The 19402-nt window shown below is 39.3% G+C and overlaps 1 protein-coding gene across 4 annotated transcripts in view; it reads left to right on the top strand.

Annotated features, from left to right (window-relative positions):
* The window catches only part of CFAP95 (cilia and flagella associated protein 95), a 147072-nt gene that overhangs the window by 106523 nt on the left and 21147 nt on the right, over window positions 1–19402 (top strand). For all 4 annotated transcript variants that reach the window (XM_060199733.1, XM_060199735.1, XM_007531096.2 and 1 more), the window contains exon 5: window positions 15803–15860. In XM_060199733.1, coding sequence (XP_060055716.1) covers window positions 15803–15860 — 58 coding nt within the window. The remainder of the gene's footprint in view (window positions 1–15802; window positions 15861–19402) is intronic.

The raw sequence follows: 19402 nt of genomic DNA, 5'->3' as shown, positions 1-19402 counted from the left end.
GGCTGGCTTCACGGGCGGGTAACAGACGACCAGGGACTCATGGTTGAGCTGTAGGCAGTATCTCTTTATTCATGCAGGACACAGCACAATCTAAGACGAGCTAAGCTGAACTCAAGGTACAGTATTGTAAAACTCACAATGCTGTCTTTATATATACTTGCCAGGTAGGGTGGAAACAGGATGTGACATAGAGAGGGTGGAGAGAAAAGTGACTGGTGAAAATCAGTGTGTGACAAAGAAGGGATCAGGGTGTGACAAGGGGGGGTGGAGCAAAAACATATCATGAAACAGTGGGGATTGAACCAATGCCCTGGAGGGAGGTGCTTGTTAACAGCGGTTATGTAAATAGAATGAAGTTGTTATGTAAATAGAATAGTGTTAAGCAGGGGGGATTTAAACCAAATGAAACAGAAGGGGTCTCATGCATACCAACATAAAATATGTATTTTAAACAGACTCAAATTGCTTAGAGAGTTAACGCATATTCGTGACAATGATTTGAACGTTTACAGTGCCAGATTGATGCCAGATCTGTTGTGGATTAATTTCCACAAGATAGTTTACAGGGCACCTTTGGGGGCCCTTCAAAGGTGTCCTGTATATAAAATTTATATAGTTTAGTTTTGGGAATGAATAGTCACGTTGAACATTTAGACTTTTACCTAAATAGTAAGTTACCTTAACAAATTAATTTTTACCTTGTCTGGTAAAAGTGTAGCTGTAGGGTTACACTTTTGACCGTTAAGTTAGTGTTACCAAACTTGAGGCATACCCATAAACATTTAGTTATAACAAACTGGAGGAAAAAGAACTTTTGTTATAAAAACACATTATTTAAGAACAAATTTAAATCTGTCATTAGTCACACAGTTTAAGACTAAACACTTACATATGGATTGACCTGCCAATGCCCATGTTCAGCGGGGAAGCAATTCCAGAAGCCAGACCTGCCACCTTTTGCATCCCACAATGACCTTGCGTCCATACTCCCAGTATGGAAAGCTATCAGGGGAGGTGATGGGCTACAGAGTTCTGGTGGCGGGAATTGTGTGGAGCTTGACCCCTCTTATCCTATCATTTTGTCAGTGTTTCCTTTTTATAAATAAAATAAAATAAAAATAAAAGTGAATTAAATTAAAAAATATCTTTTTGTTGGTATATGGGCACACTATTTTTGTATATTGATATTGTTTCCAACAACCTTCCTGAAAATTGACCATTTTTGTGATTTGTAGATTATCTCAGATTTTTTTAAATATAGAAAACATTATTACCTATGCAAAATGGAGATTTTTTTTATTGATAAAAAGGATGGGGAGATGATGACATGGCTGGAAAAAGGACCAGAAAGCTGGATCAGGGAAGAGAGTAGCTCCCAAATATGAGAAAGATGTATAAATACTGTTGACTGTAAACCCCATGGATTTGATGTGATTTGATTTCTTTCTTTTTATCTTCCCTGAGCCTGACATCTCATATGCAGGTGGATCCTAGTTATTGTCTGGGGAGATGATGTCATGGCTGGAAAAAGGACCAGAAAGGATGGAGGACTTCTATAGGAAATATCTCTGGGAAGCTTTTCATCAGCTAGGTTTTTATTCTCATTTTCTATTTTCTTCTCATTGTAATGTCCTTTTCTGTCTATTGTTAAGAACCTTTACTGTTTATTTATTTATTGTCTCCAGGGTTATCGCTGGGGCTTGCTGCCTGCACCTTGAATCCACTGCACCTGGTGGTTGTTTTCCCTTTTGTTGCCCTTCTTGTTGTTTTATTGATGTTGTGGTTATTATTGTTATTGATATCATTGTTGTTGGATAGAACAGAAAGAAATCAAGATATGAGGGGAAGACAGAGAGGGGAAGAGAATGATAGACAGCTGCAGACCTGCTTTACCATCTGTGAAGCGACCCCCTGCAGGTGGGGAGGCAGGGGTTCAAACCAGGATCCTTAAGCACCCTGCACTTTGTACCTGCTGTGCTACCACCCGTCCCCCAGAACCTTGACTTTATTTTTAATATTTATTTATTTTTATTTAAGAAAGGAGACATTATCAAAACCGTAGGATAAGAGGGGTACAATTCCACACAATTCCCACTACCCAATCTCCATATCCCATCCCCTCCCCTGATAGCTTTCCCATTCTGTATCCCTCTAGGAGTATGGACCCAGGGTCATTGTGGGTTGCAGAAGGTGGAAGGTCTGGCTTCTATAATTGCTTCCCCGCTGAACACAGGCGTTGACTGGTCGATCCCTACTCCCAGTCTGCCTCTCTCTTTCCCTAGTATGGTGGGGCTCTGGGGAAGCAGAGCTCCAGGACACAATGGTGAGGTGGTCTGTCCAAGGAAGTCTGGTTGGCATCATGCTGGCATCCAGAACCTGGTGGCTGAAAAGAGAGTTAACATACAAAGCCAAACAAATTGTTGAACAATCATGGACCTAAAGGCCGGAATAGTGCAGATGAAGTGGTGGGAGGTACTCACTGCAGACTCTTGTGTACTTCTGCTTTCAGGTATATATTTTTCCCTGGTTCATGGACACGTGTGAACATATGCTCTATCTCACGGGACCTGGTCTATATCTAGGTTTGGGGACTTCATTGGGGAATGGACCACCTGGAATGGAATTAGAGAATACTATGAAAGGAAAGGTCTCACCCAAGTGATGAAGCTGAAGGGTTGTCATTCCACACCTGAAGTCTCTGGACAGTCTGAAGTGAAGCATGCTGGGGTGGCACTCATTGCATTGATTATGTTGCGATCGGCGGATGAAATATTATTTGATATGAATTGAGAGAAGCATGCAGGAAAGTGGGCCCTACCCTAATGTTCCAGGACGGGGGGAAATATAGGCTCTATAGTGGAAATGTGAGGTTCCTGCTGTCTTAGGGTTCAAGAAGACAATGCATAGTTATTGTTATCATCACATTATTTGGTAATTGTGTTAACTTTGAAAAGTCCCTTTGTAAGGGTTTGTTGTATAATACCCAGCATCTTGTATATAGCTGTGCCACTGGTTGCTTCTGTTCTCCCTGGTCCAGGCTTTTGAGAGAGTCCACATATCAAAGACTCAGCCTATGTATTAAAAATACTCAGTCTGTGTTTTAAAAAGTTCGAGACATATGATCAATTTTTCCCTCATATTAATTAAATAGTGGTTTATATGTTTACACTTTAACAGGAATGTACATAGATACCATTCCCACCATCAAAAGACTATGTCCCATCCCACCCCCATCCACCACCACCCACCCGCCACCCTAGAAAGCCGAATGTCCACCTTCCCCCTCACCACAGGGTTTTTACTTTGGTGCCCTACTCTCGTTAATCAGATCCTGCTTTTAGTTTCCCTTTCTGTTCTTCTTTTTCAACTCCTGTTGATGAGTGGGATCATCCCATACTCATCTTTATCTTTCTGACTTAGCTCACTTAACATAATTCCTTCTAGCTCCGTTCAAGATGGGTCAGATAAGGTGGATTCATTGTTCTTAATAGCTGCATAGTTTTATTATTTATTTATAAAAAGGAAACACTGACAAAACCATAGGATAAGAAGAGTTCTACAGAACGGAACTCCCCCTCCCCCAACTCTTCATCTGCACTACTCCAGCATTTAGGTTCATGATTAGTCAACAACTTGTTTGGCTTTATATGTTAACTCTCTTTTTAGCCACCAGGTTCCAGATGCTAGTATGATGCTAACCAGATTTCCCTGGACAGAACCTTGACTTTTTAATCTCAGTGTATTAGCAGTATTCTTAGTGTTTTAGTTCAGGAGTGCCCCCTTCTGTTGGGACACTGAAGTGAACTTTATCTCATTGTTTTCTTTGTAAAAGTAGTGATAGCATTATATTATATACTTTAAAATATAAGGACCACTAATTTTGGGACTTTATTTCTTATTTTCCTTACCTGGCTACTTTTTCCTCTTTCAAAGCAGCATCACCTTCCCAAGACTATCATTCTGATGTTTCATACTCTTCAAGTCTCTTGGAAAACTAGCGTTCAGATTCTTTATTCTCTGATCTATTTTCAATATTCTCCTATCAATGAAGGGGACTCCCTTTTCTGGGACAGTGTCCTGTGATCCATCCCCTCTACCCACCTGCCACCCTCTCTTTTCTCTTTAATGTAATTCATCTTACTTTGTTACATCACAGATTCTAGATTTGGCTCTATTGGTTCTGTATTGCTTTTTCACCAAGAAGTAAAGCAAAATTTTGAGTATTCCTTTTACCTTTAGGTTCCTGATTACCAAACAATTTGTTTTGCTTTATATATTTTTTTTCTTTTTTATTTAAGAAAGGATTAATTAACAAAACCATAGGGTAGGAGGGGTACAACTCCACACAATTCCCACCACCCAATCTCCATATCCCACTCACTCCCCTGATAGCTTTCCCATTCTCTATCCCTCTGGGAGCATGGACTCAAGGTCATTGTGGGTTGCAGAAGGTAGAAGGTCTGGCTTCTGTAACTGCTTCCCCGCTGAACATGGGCGCTTACTGGTCAGTCCATACTCCCAGTCTGCCTCTTTTCCTAGTAGTATGAGTCTCTGGGGAAGCAGAGCTCCAGGACACATTGGTGGGGTCTTCAGTACAGGGAAGCCTGGCCGGCATCCTGATGACATCTGAAACCTGGTGACTGAAAAAAGAGTTAACATACAAAGCCAGAAAAATTGTTGAGCAATCATGGACCCAAAGCTTGGGATAGTGGAGAGGAAGTGTTAGGGGGGTACTCACTGCAAACTCTAGTGTGCTTCTGCTTTCAGGTATATATTTTGCAGTAGTTTACGGATACGTGTGAACATATGCTGTCTCTCACAGAAACTGGTGTATATCTAGGTTTTGGGACTTTGTTAGAAAATGAACCACCTGAGATGGAATTAGAGTATACTATGAAAGGAAAGGTCTCACCCAAGTAATGAAGCTGAAGGGTTGTCATTCCACACGTGAAGTCTCTGGACACAGTCTGAAGTGAAGCATGTTGAGGTGGCAATTGTTGTTTTGGTTAGGCTGTGATCGGCAGATGCAATATTATTTGATATGGATTGGGAGAGGCATACAGGAAAGTGGGCCCTATCCAAGGGTTCCAGGACTGGGGGAAGTAGCGGCTCTATAGTGGAGATGTGAGGTTCCTGCTGTCTTAGGGTTAAAAAAGACAATCGATAGTTAATGTTATCATCATATTATTTGGTAATTGGGTTAACTTTGAAAAGTCCTTTTGTTAGGGTTTGCTGTACAGTACCCAGTATCTTGTATATAGCTGTGCTATTGGTTGCTTCTGATCTACTTGGTCTAGGCTTTTGAGAGAGTCTGCATATCAAATACACAGCCTATATATTAAAAAGATTCAGTTTGTGTTTTGAAAAACTTCGAGACATACAATTAATTTTCCCCCTCTCATATTAATTAACTAGTGATTTATATGACTACATTTTACTAGGAGTGTACATAAACACCATTCCCACCACCAAAAGACTGTGACCCATCCCTCCCACTCACTCCCACCCCCCACTGGCCCAGGAAGCTGCATGTCTACCCCTCATCACAGGTTTTTACTTTGGTGCCCTACTTACAATTTGGTCAGGTCCTGCTTTTAGTTTCCCTTTCAGATCTTCTTACTCAACTTCTGTTGATGAGTGGGATCATCCCATACTCATCTTTATCTTTCTGACTTAGCGCACTTAACATAATTTCTTCTAGCTCTGTCCAAGATGGGTCAGAGAAGGTGGGTTCATTGTTCTTGATAGCTGCATAGTATTCCATTGTGTATATATACCACAGCTTTCTCAGCCACTCATCTGTTGTTGGGCACCTGGGTTGCTTCCAGGTTTTAGCTATTATGAATTGTGCTGCTATGAACATAAGAGTACACACCTCTTTTTGGTTGGGTGTTATGGAGTCCTTGGGGTATAACCCCAGGAGAGGAATTACTGGATCATATGGAAGGTCCATGTCTAGCCTTCTGAGAGTTTTCCAGACTGCTCTCCACAGAGGCTGTACCAATTTACATTCCCACCAGCAATGTAAAAGGGTTCCTCTGTCCCCACAACCTCTCCATCATTTGTTGCTGCTGTCCTTTTTGATGTATGCCATTCTTACAGGAGTGAGGTGGTATCTTAGTGTTGTCTTAATTTGCATTTCTCTGACAATCAGTGACGTAGAGCAGTTTTTCATATGTTTGTTAGCCTTTTGGATCTCCTCTGACGTGAATGTTTTGTTCATATCCTCTGCCCATTTTTGGATGGGTTCATTTGCTTTTTTGGTGCTAAGTTTGCTGAGCTCTTTATATATTTTGGTGATCAGTTTCTTGTCTGATATATGGCATGTGAAAATCTTCTCCCATTCTGTGAGGGGTCTCTTTGTTTGTGTGATAGTTTCTTTGGATGTGCAGAAGCTTTTCAATTTGATGTAGTCCCATTGGTTTGTTTCTGCTTTAGTCTTCCTTGCAATTGGGTTTGATTCATCAAAGATGTCCGTGAGATATAGGTGGGAAACTGTTTTACCAATGTTTTCCTCTAAGTATTTGATTGTTTCTGGTCTGACATCTAGGTCTTTGATCCATTTGGAGTTGATTTTTGTTTCTGGTGAGATAATGTGGTTCAATTTCATTCTTCTGCATGTTACAACCCAGTTTTCCCAGCACCATATATTGAAGAGAGCCTCCTTTTTCCATTTAATACTTTGGGTCCCCTTATCAAAGATTAGATGTCCATAGGTATGGGCATTTATTTCTGGGCTTTCAATTCTGTTTTGAAACCAAAGAAAGCGGTTTTGAAACCAAACAAAGACCCAACATTGGCCGCCAGCTATAGACCAATTTCTCTCCTCTCCGTGTGTTACAAACTCCTTGAGAGGCTGCTTCTGTCATGTATTTCTCATCTTATAGAGAAATTCCTATCACCCGCCCAAGCTGGTTTCCGCCCAGGAAGATCTACCTGCGAACAAGCCCTGGCCCTCTCAACTTACATTGAAAATGGATTCCAGAAGAATTTAAAGACGGGTGCTATCTTTGTTGATCTCACAGCAGCCTATGACACGGTCTGGCACCGTGGTCTCCTAGTCAAGATCTCAAGATGCCTGCCTCCATGGGTGGCCAACACTATATCGTTTCTTCTGCAAAACAGAAGATTCCAGGTGCATCTGGGTAATAAGTCTAGCAGATGGAGACTTCTCTCAAGTGGCCTCCCCTAGAGCTCTGTTCTGGCTCCTACGCTATTTAATATTTACATCAATGACCTCCCAGAAAATTCTTCAAGGAAGTTCATCTACACCGATGACATCTGCTGTGCAACTCAGGCATCAAAGTTCGACATCCTCGAGGAAACACTCATGAAAGACATGTCTCAGATATCTGATTACTGTAAAAAATGGCGACTAATCCCTAGCACTGCAAAAACGGTATCATCTGTTTTCCATCTACACCATGCCTCGGTCTCGCGTGAGCTTAATGTGCAGTTTGGCGATACGAGAATCCGGCATGAAGCCCAGCCAGTCTATCTTGACGTTACTCTCGATCGCACTCTGTCATTTCACGAACATCTCATAAAAACTGCAGCAAAGGTGGGCGCGAGGAATAACATCATTGCAAGACTGGCCAGCTCCTCATGGGGCGCGAGCGCTTCCACACTACCATCATCATCTCTGGCATTATGCTATTCCACTGCAGAATACTGTGCCCCAGTATGGTTCCGTAGCCCCCATGTCCACTTGGTCGATTCCAAATTATATTCCTCCATGAGGATAATTTCTGGAACCATCCATTCCACCCTGGTTCCATGGCTGCCAGTTCTTAGCAACATCGCCCCACCAGATATTTGTCGGGATGCGGCATCATCTAAGCTCATTTCCCACGTCTACGCTTGTCCGGACCTGCCAATATATGTGGATATCTTCGCCCACCCTGTCCAACGCTTGACGTCTGGTCACCCAATCTGGTCCCCTATGCCTACACTGAACTTCTCTGTTCCAGTCTCTTGGAAACAGAGTTGGCAGTCAGCTGAGGTAAAGAACAAACATCTCATCACAGACCCCTGCAAGCGTCAACCTGGCTTTGACCTAGCACGATATGATTGGGCCCTCCTCAATCGCTATTGAACAGGCCATGGCCGGTGCGCCGCTATGTTCCATCGCTGGGGAGCCAGAGACAACCCGAACTGACCCTGCGGCTCCAGACAGACTATGACCCACATAGTCAACGACTGCCACCTCTCCAGATTCAAAGGAGGTCTCGAAACTTTACGTCAGGCTCAACCTGACACTGTTGACTGGCTATGGAAGAAGGGCAAACGCTAGGAGAAGAAGGATTCTGTTCCACTGGTCTGTGTGCCTATTTTTGTTCCAGTAACATGCTGTTTTGATGATGATGGCTTTATAATATAGTTTAAGGTCTGGGAGTGTGATGCTTCCCTTTTTGTTTCTTTTCCTCAAGATGGTTTTCGCAATTCTAGGTGTTTTCAGGTTCCAGATAAATGATTGTAGTGTTTGGTCTATTCTCTTAAAGAAGCTTGGTGTAACTTTGATGGGTATTGCATTAAATTTGTATATGGCTCTGGGGAGAATATTCATTTTGATGATATTTATTCTTCCAATCCATGAGCATGGGATGTCTTTCCATTTCTTGGTATCAGTTTCTATTTCCTTGAGTAGCGACTCATAGTTTTCAGTATATAAGTCTTTCACTTCTTTGGTCAACTTTATTCCTAGGTATTTGATGGAATTTGCTGAAACAGTAAATGGGAGTGATTTCTGGATGTCTTCTTCTTCAGATATAGTGTTTGCATAAAGAAATGCCACTGATTTTTGTACATTGATTTTGTAGCCTGATACCTTGCTATATTGCCTAATAACTTCCAGTAGGTTTCTACTGGATTCTTTAGGTTTTTCTATGCATACTATCATATCATCTGCAAATAGTGAGAGCTTGACTTCTTCCCTTCCAATCTGTATTCCTTTGATTCCTTTCTCTTGCCTGATTGCTATGGCAAGAACTTCCAATACTATGTTGAAGAGTAACGGTGACAGTGAACAGCCCTGTCTAGTCCCCGATCTGAGGGGGAATGCTTTCAGCTTCTGTCCATTGAGTATGATGTTGACTGTAGGTTTGCTATATATAGACTGCACTATCTTGAGGAATTTCCCATCTATTCCCATTTTTTGTCGAGTTTTGAGCATGAATGGGTGTTGGATTTTGTCAAAGGCTTTCTCTGCATCTATTGAGATAATCATGTGGTTTTGGGCTTTGCTTTTATTGATGTGGTGAATGACATTGATTGACTTATGGATGTTGAACCAGCCTTGCATTCCTGGGATGAATCCCACTTGGTATCCAGTTGGCCAAGATCTTGTTTAATATTTTGGCATCTATGTTCATCAGAGATATTGGTCAGTAGTTTTCCTTTTTTGTTGTGTCTCTATCTGCTTTTGGTATCAGGGTGATGTTGGCTTCATAGAAGGTGGAAGGGAGTGTTCCTGTTTCTTCAATATTATGGAAAAGCTTAAGAAGTATGGGTACTAACTGTTTCCTGAAAGTTTTGTAGAGTTCATCTGTGAAGCCATCTGGTCCAGGACTTTTGTTGTTGGGGAGATTCTTAATAACAGTTTCAATTTCTTTGTCTGTGATTGGTGCATTTAGATTTTGTAGTTCTTCTTGGTTCAGTTTAGGAAGGGCATATGCTTCTAGGAATTGTTCCATTTCTTCCTGATTCTCTAGCTTGGTGGAGTATAGTTCTTTATAGAAGTTTCGCAGGATTCTCTGGATTTCTTTGGTGTCAGTTGTGATATCTCCTCCATCGTTTACAATTCTATTAATTTGAGTCTTCTCTCTTTTTTGTTTGGTGAGTCTGGCTAGGGGTTTGTCAATTTTGTTTAATCTTTCAAAGAACCAACATTTGGCTTCATTGATCTTTTGTATGGTTCTTTTATTTTCGATGTTGTTTATTTCTGCTCTAACTTTAGTATTTTATGTCTTTCTGGTTGCTTTAGGGTTCCTTTGTTCCTCTTCCTCTAAGTCCTTGAGGTGTGCAGTAAGGTCGTTCATTTGAGCTTCTTCTTGGTGTTTGATATGTGATTGTATGGCTATAAGTTTCCCTCTCAGTACTGCTTTAGCTCTGTCCCATGTATTTTGATAGGTTGGTTGTGTCTTCATTTTTATTTGTTTCCAGGAACATTTGAATTTGCAGCTTGAGTAAATCTCTGACCCAGTGGTTCTTAAGGAGTATGTTGTTTGTTTCCAAATTCTGTGTCTTTTAAGAATTTTCTCTTTGTTGTTAAATGTTAGTTTTACTCCACTGTGGTCTGAGAAAATACTTGGGATGATTTCGATGTTCTTGAATTTATTAATGCTGTCTTTGTGGCCTAACATGTGGTCTACCCTTGAGTATGTGTTATGTGGATTTGAAAAGAAGGTGTATTCCAGTTTTTTGGGTGAAGGACTCTGAAAATGTCCAAGAGGTCTAGTCTGTCAATCTCTTCATTCAATTCTATTGTTTCTTTGTTGGTTCTCTGCTTTGTTGATCTGTCTAAGTGTGAGAGTGGGGTATTGAAGTCTCCCACTATTATTGTATTATTATTGATGTATTTTTGAAATTCTTTCAGTAAGTGCTTGACATATTTATATGGTCCCTCATTGGGTGCATAGATGCTAATGATTGTTAAGTCTTCTTGGCTGATTGATCCTCAAATCATTATGTAATGTCCTTGCCTATCTTTTATTACTTTATTTAATTTAAAATCTATCGTATCTGAGATGAGAATGGCTGTTCCTGCCCTTTTTTGTGGTCCATTAGCCTGTATGATAGTTTTCCTTCCTTTCACTTTAAGTCTGTGTTTATCTTGATAGGTGGGATTCTTGCAAGCAGCATATGGTTGGGTTATGTTTTGTTATCCATCCCCCCACTCTGTGCCTTTTGATGGGTGAGTTTAAGCCATTGACGTTTATTGATATTATGGATTTAATGTATTGTAGTCCCATTGTTCAAAAAAATTTTTTTTGTTTGATCTGATATATTGCAAGTATTATAGTGATGTTCTTGTTTATAAGAGGTCAAACCTCTTTCATGGCCGGTTTGGTGATGGTTGCCTCCTTTAACTGTTGTTTGTCTAAGGTTTTGATCTCTCCATCTAGTTTGAATGAAAGTCTAGCAGGATATATTATCCTTGGTTGAAACCCTTTTTAATTCAGGGATCCATAGATATCTTGCCATTCTCTTCTGGCTTTTAGAGTTTGAGTGGAGAAGTCTGCAGATAATCTTATGGGTTTTCCCCTGTATGTGACTTTTTGTTTCTCTCTTGCAGCCTTTAGCATACTTTCTTTATCTTTACTCCTTCTCATTGTGACTATGATGTGTCTTGGTGTCTTCAGGTCTGGGTTGCTTCTGTTTGGTACTCTCTGGGCCTCTTGAATCTTGATGTCCTTTCTGTTATTCAGGTCTGGGAAGTTTTCTTCTATTATTTCCTCTAGAATGTTTGCTTCCCCTTCCTCTCTTTCTTCTTCTGGCAGGCCAATTATATGAATGTTACTTCTTTTGAGATCATCCCATATGTCTCTGTTGTTGTTTTCAGTGTCTCTCAGTCTCTTTCTTAGTTTTCTCTAACTCATCCTCTGTCTAATTCTATTTTCTGCTTCTGTTAGTCTGCTTTCCCTTCCCTCAGCTTCTTTCTTCATTACAGCTATTTCAGCTTTCATTTCTCTAATTGCCTCAAGATAATCAGTATTTTCCTTGGGGGTCTCAACTGTTGTTTCCCTAATACTGCCATTCCTTTCCTCCAATGTTGTTTTCATTTCTGTGATTAATAAGTTTATTATTGCTTGCATACTTTTTATCTATGGTTATTTCTGGCTGATTTGTAGTTTCTTCTGGGCTCTTGTCTTCATTCATTGGAGTAGCAGTTTTATTTGTTTTTGATCTACCCATTTTTTTATTTATGTGTTTCCATTTTTTTTATGCTCTGTTGTTCCTCAGTTGTTGTGTCTTGAGCACAAGCAACACTGTACTAAATACCTTTATGATAATTGCACTCACCAACCTCAGGAATTACAGTAGCAACTGAAGCAAGTATTGAAGCAGTTTAATCACTACCACTTAGCCAAACAATTTCTCCAGTCCGTGAAAAAATAGTAACCGAATCCCAGTGAAGAAGAAAGAGAAAAGAAAGGATAGCAAGAATAGACAGTTATGCAAATCTACTATCCACTGTATATTCTAGGGGTAACAAGAGGGCAAAGGGAACTAGAGCAGAGATACACACATAGAGAGTCCACTCTCAATCAGATTTCTTCCCCAAAATAATTCACAAATTCAGAAAGGCAAAGAAGAAGGAAGGAAGAAGTGTATGACAAGATAAAAAAAAAGAGAGAGACAAGAGAGAGAAAAGAGAACAGATAAGAAAAAGAGCTGTAATTAAAGAGCAGTGAAAGGAAAGGTTTTTTTTGATTACTTTATTTTTGATTTAATTTAATTTAATTTTTTAAATTAGCTAGGAGGAGGAGGGAGGGGAGAGTATGTAGAGGAGGTAGGAGTAAGGAGACAAGTTCCTCCCACAATAGATAAGATGCCCACTACCCTAGCAATGAAAAATACCCTAAGAGTTAATTCTGATCAACCTAAGAGGGGGAAGATATATGTCTTTATATAATATTAATAATAAAATAGATCAGGGTAAAAAAAAAAACCCTTTCCCAGATTACCTCAAACCTCGTGATCAGAGGCAGCTGATTGTTAGAAAGAGAAGAAAAAAACAAAAAACCTCAGGACTAGACAAGGATAGCTGAAATAGACAGTTATGCAAATCTACTATCCACTGTATATTCTAGGGGTAGCTGAAGGAGGAAGGGAAGTTGTGCAGAGATACTCGCAGTGAGAGTCTACTCTGAGTCAGAATTCTTCCCCAAATTCCCAAATGTGTATCAGTGAATTCAAAAAAGCACACTGTTTGGTGGTGTGGGGGATGTGGCCTGTGGCTTTGGAAGCTGTAGGATTAAGGAAGAAAGGATGACAAGAATGAGAAAAAAAAAAGAGAGAGAAAAAAGAAAAAGATAAGAAAAAGAACAGTCATAAAAGAGTGGTGAAAGGAAACAGTTTATTTATTTATTTTTAATTATTTAATTAGCTATGCGGGGTGAGGTGGGGGGGTTGGCTACTTAGAAAGAAAAAAGGCCAGAGGTTTCAGAAGGGTATAGACTTAGAATGAATGATACTCCCTGGTGGGACAGGAATCTTGGTAAAGAAAGAAGCTCAGCAGGGGAGCCTGCTAGGAGCTGGTCCCCAGGGATTGGTTATGGGGGGGAGGGGGAGGAGGTGTGCTTAATAATTTTAAAAGAAAAAAATTTTTTCCCTTTTTTTTCTACTCTATTTTTTTACCCAAATTAAGTTATAGTCACCTCCTTGGTGTCACCGCTAGGACCCCTTATTGACTGGCCTACTAAAGGCAGAAAATCCTACTGTTTCCAGAAGATGTGGTCAGAGCTCAAGCCATTAGCAGCTTCTCAGTCCGCCATCTTCCTTGCTTTATATCTTAATGATTTTAGCCATTAACTTGCAGATGCTACGGTGAAGCCAACCTGACTTCCCTGGGCAGACGACCTCACCAATGTATGCTGGAACCCCACCTTGCCACAGCCTTGTCCCACTAGGGAAAGACGGAAATGGGCTAGGGGTACGGATCGATTTGCCAAGGCCCATGGACAGCAGAGAAGCAATTACAGAAGCCAGACCTCCCACCATATGCACCCCATAAAGATCTTTGGTATATAGTCCTAGAGGGATTAAAGAATAGGGAACCTTCCAATGGAGGAGATGGGACACAGAACTCTGGTGGTGGGAATTGTACCCCTCTTATTCCACAATCTTGTCAATCATTATTAAATCACTAGTAAAAAATTTGAGTATCCACCACTTGTAATGAGCTTTTATGTGGTTTTACTATATGATTGACTGTACAATTTTGGTGAATGAATGTAGAAGTTTGGATTTTTAGGAACGTGTTGTAACCAAAGGTGTCACAGTAGTCTATGTGGATTTGTTGCTTTATCTTTGTGATTCTGTAATTTTTTTTATGATACAGTCAAAGAGGCAAAAAAAGAGAGAGATAAAGATAGAGAAAGATATAGAAATGGAGAGACCACAGCACTAAAGCTTCCTACAGGGGACTGTTCTATAGATTTACTGCTTTTAAGGTGGTTATATCTACTTGTTGATTAATTAGTAAATAAAGATCTTTATAAGTAATAAATTTTATTATTTTGTCTATTACATATGATAATAACATAAGAACACACTCCCAGATGATGTTGATGCTGCTACTCTGGAAACTACAATTTACCATCAGGAAGATATTAGCACTTATATTCAGTAACCATTCTTAACTGGACTTTTTTAAAAATATAAATATAGACAGAGGGTGAGAGATACAGAAAGAGAGTGAAAGAGACCACAGCACAAAAGCTTCCTTCAGTCTGGTGAGGGCCATATCAGTACACATATAGCAAAGCAGTGCACTATCCAAGTGAGATATTTTGCCAGTCCTATCTTTCTTGTTCCGAATTTCTTATTGATTCTCTTGCTTTACCACCAGTTCAAGCATCCAATAAGATGTTTATATTTCCTTCTACCTGGTATTTTTAGTTTCACTTTGGACTTCTAGTGCCATTATAATTGCAAAAACAAAAGTAGAATTTTATTTCCTAATAAAATAATATAATGTTTTCCATTGTGTGATTTCAAACAAAGAGAACTTTTCTTGGCATTGGTCACTGGATTTATGCTGGTCTCTCAAATTTTTTTTTTATTGGGAGGTTAAGGGTTTACGGTACAATTGTTGACATATGGGTACAATTTAATATAGTTTACCATCTCACATGATAGGTGTCTCACCTCACACCCAGCTTAGATCCTTTTCAATCATTGTGCACCAGGACTTCAAAGACCCTCCCACTCTTATCCCTTCCCCTCTCTCCCCAGAGTCCTTTGCATTGGTGCAATACACCAAACCAGTCCAAGTTTTACTTTGTGTTTCCTCTTTCTATTCTTGTTTCTTAAGCTCTGCCTGTGAGTGAGATCATCTCATATTCATCTTTCTCTTTTTGGCTTATCTCACTTAACATGATTTATTCAAGCTCCATTTGAGATTAGGTGAAACTAGTCTCTCTTATATGGAACTATAATCTTTACAGATTCTATAGAACTATAATTCTTACAGATTGTAAGAAGTTTAGCTTTTTGTCTCAAGTGAGCCTAATGCAGTGTCTTCTCTCCTTGACTTATAACTACAGACCCCCACCTTGGGGTGTCAGTTTATGACTTCCCATTCTAAGGAGTATCAGTTGCCATTTTCCAGCTTCTCATTATTATCCATTTAAGCTTGGCTTTACCTGTAGACGTGGGGAGAGAAGATGTATTTTATCCTGTGTGTCTGTGGATTTACTGGGGTGCAGTTGGGGATCTGTATAATTATAGTACATCTGGCTATCTCCAATTGTCAGTTGTTATTTTGCAGAAAATATGTGGCACAGGCTGAAAAACTGAGAAGCAGGAAGTGGGTGTTAAAATGAATCCCTGACATCTAGAAGTTGCTGAGTTTGGGGATTTAGGACTTGGTAGACATATTATTAGTGCAGATAGTAGGCAATGCTTATTGTATTGGAAGTAGTTGACAGAAGGGTACCATGCTGTTGGTGGGCAACATTATAAGGAAGTCCTGGGGCAGTTGTGGTATCTAAAATTTTAATTAGGTCCAACCCTCCTTAAAATGTTTTTATTACTTTCTAGAGTCACTGTTTTCTCAAATATTGACTTATCCCTCTAGGTATACATTGACAACCTATGCTGAAGAATATACTTGGCCATATGAATTCCAGTCACTTGTGAGTAAAAGAAGGCTGGAAAGCCTTACTGTAATACTTCTTTGTGTGCTTACAGTGTTGCTAAAGTTTATTATGCTTTACACTTATTTTAGAGATATTAGCTATTTGTGATAGTGAACTGTTTTATGGTTGACTTATTGAAGAAGCTTACAAATTTTAAGGAGAAAATGTTAGTGTCCAAAATATGTTACTTTCTTTCTTGTTTTGCTTTGATGTCCTCCTCCATTAACTTCATTTATTTGAACCAAGAAATTCTTTTTCTATTCACTTGTATTACATTAGCACATAAAGCAAGTGCATTAGTTTAATTCTAGGCAGTACATATATTTAAAAAACAAATCTTTAATCTCGATATGCTTGTATTTTAAAATTATATGGCAGAAACAAAGCAAGTATGCTTCCTATTACCGAGTTGTAAATATTAACCTGTAAAACAGATAAGATATGTACCTTCTGAAAATAAGAAGGAAATGATAATCTTTATTTTCAGAAATTATGACTATACTCTTAGGAGAAACAATATATTAAACTGAGAAGTAATTAGAATATATAAGACCATTAAGGAAAGTGATTATACAAATACAAAACATTTATATCAACAGCACTATTTTGTCTTCATATCAGCTACAACTGCTTAGTAAACTACACATAAAAATCATGCAAAAACCTATAGTAACACATGTTTTAAATATTTTTGGTGGAATCCTCAAAATTTGCCCATCCATCAAAGATAAGTTTTCTCCACACCACCTTTTGGATCTGGGCCATAAGTTGAGTGATTTGATTATTTAAAACATGGTAAAAGTGGTCTTATGCCATTTCCAGTTGGCATTTTAAAAATAATGTTCTGGTTCTTAGGGCCCTGAAGCACTATGCAAGAAATTCAGTCTATTTCACTAGGTCAAAGGTCTGATACACTTGCCTTATGAATGGAAAAATTCTACCTAGTTGAGCCTGACTCCAGGTCCAGCTACCACTTGACTGGAACCTGAAAACAAGAAGTTTCAAGAATATAATAATGGCTTTTTGCAGTTAATTTTTCAAATGAAATATCCAAGGTAACTAATATAGAAATCTCAAATAAAAGAGAGAAACTTAAGCATGTACAAACTATTGTATTTACTGTCAAATGTAAAACATTAATTCTGCAATAAGAAATTTAAAAAAAGAGAGAGAGCAGCTTAAACATTGTAGAAAACTATAGAACTGAATTATAAATTTGTAGGTATAATGACATTATAATAGGAATCCTGATGGATTTTGTTTTCCATCAGAATGCTAAGATTCTATAAATTACTTGAAAGAACAAGTAGATGAGAAAAACCAAAAGTGTTTTGAAACAGTGTCATAACCATTCTAGGGAGTTAAAAGATTCATGACACAACTATCATTATATGTTGTTACTGAAAGAAATGCATGATAGATAGCTCATGAATTAATATATCTTATATTTAATGGTAGATACCCTGAGGATTATATAGTGCTGTGAATCTCTATCCCTAAAACTTATAGTATATATAGACAAATATAAGCCAGTAGTAAATCAATAACACTAATTAAAATAATGTTTGTGAAATAATATGTAACAAAGTAGTTAAAATAATATCTGTAAACACTACCCAAAGACCCCGTTAGGTATAGGGGACAAATCATTTGAGTACAATTGTGGAATAAACTGAATACATTCAGGATATATAAGGAAAAGAATAAGTTCAATGGTCTGCAAATATTGAAAAAAAAAAAGAGAAGAGAACAACACCTATAATAGCAATGAAGGGTGAGAGAGTCAGAACTGTAGGCAATAAGCAAAGAGGACATACCAGAATTTCTTGGGATTCTGGAGATAGAGTAGTTCTGGGAAATGGAAAGAACTTTTGAAAAAATTTTTCCCCTTTTGTTGCCCTTGTCGTTTTATTGCTGTGATTATTATTGTTGTGCTGTCATTGTTGTTGGATAGGACAGAGAGAAATGGAGAGAGGAGGGGAAGACAGAGAGGGGGAGAGAAAGAGAGACACCTGCAGACCTGCTTCACTGCCTGTGAAGGGACTCTTCTGCAGGTGGGGAGCTGGGGGCTCGAAGCGGGATCCTTACACTGGTCCTTGTGCTTTGCGCCACCTGCGCTTAACCCGCTGCTCTACTGCCCAACTCCCTGGAAAGAACTTTTGATAGTGAAATCAGAGTCATTGATTTTTTTCATTTTTTATTTGTGATTCATAGAGAGTTACAAGATTATAAGATTACAGGGTATAGTTCCACACCACAACCACCATCAAAATTCTGTGTCCTCATCCTCCCATCTCCTAAAGATAACCACTATAGTTCTCACAAAGTCTTAGAAATAGTTTGCTTGCTTCTGTTTTATTTTGCAAGCTTTGTTTTGTTTTGCAAGTTTAGTTTATGTGTATCAGTTCTCTAGAGTTCACATATGAATGAAACTATTCAGTAGTCTTCCATCTCTTTATTTACTTCACTAAGCACCATCACCTCCAATTCTATCCATTTAGTCCCCAAAGGCATACTATCATCTTTTTGATTGCAGTCTTCTGGAGGGGCTTCATCAGTTTGAACTTCCACCAGCTGTATAGCAGAGTCCCTAAGTCACTGACTTGAGAGGTTGGGAGGCAACTCACCTGTAGAGCACATGCATTATCATGCATGAGGATCTGGGCTCAAGCTCCTGGATCCAGTGCAGTGGTACTGTGGTGTGTCTCCTCTCCTCTCCTCTCCTCTCCTCTCCTCTCCTCTCCTCTCCTCTCCTCTCCTCTCCTCTCCTCTCCTCTCCTCTCCTCTCCTCTCCTCTCCTCTCCTCTTCTCTCCTCTCCTCTTTGTTTATCTCTGTCTCTTTTTACTTGAAATTAAAAGGAAAGTGAAAGCCTACCAGAAGCAGTGGAATCTTGCAGGCATGAGACTGGCAGTAGCAACAAGAACAATAACAACAACAACATTAACTTAAGAGGGTGAAAAAGTGGGAGCCAGATTTTGGGGAAAAGCTTAACGTGGGTGATGGAAATCATGCAAGAAAGGTGTTAGCAAAAACTGAATGAGACAGACCTGGACTCAGTAAACTTAATGGTTCCTTCCAGCCATGCACCTGTCATTTGGTACATCTAGTTGGTCAGTATCAACTATAGAGTAACATTTTATCTTCTTAGGTATTGCCTCTGGAATTATCTTTCAAGAATATGAGTGTCTTTGAAGCCCAAAATGTCGATTATCCTTGTTCACCCAGGGATAGAAATAGAAAACTGATTATTTTTGTTTGTTTGTTTTGGCCTTCAGGGTTATTGCTGTGTACTGTGTGCACTTAACCTGGTGTGCCACTGCCTGACCCCCTGATGATGTTTTTAACAGAGAACTATATTTAAAAGTTGACGTTCCAAATTGGCCATAAAGAGCCCACATAATGTATCGTAGTTTGGCAAGGCAGGGGCTGTATCTATTTAACAGTTATTTCCAACAGTAGAAGGCTTGGCCTCTTCTACTACTGGGACTCTGTGCACTATGCCTGAAGCATTGTTAAAGTACTTAGCTGTGGCCTTGAT

This window comes from Erinaceus europaeus, chromosome 10 (genome assembly GCF_950295315.1).
Source record: "Erinaceus europaeus chromosome 10, mEriEur2.1, whole genome shotgun sequence".
Taxonomy (NCBI): domain Eukaryota; kingdom Metazoa; phylum Chordata; class Mammalia; order Eulipotyphla; family Erinaceidae; genus Erinaceus; species Erinaceus europaeus.
This window is presented reverse-complemented; position numbering and strand designations above follow the sequence as displayed.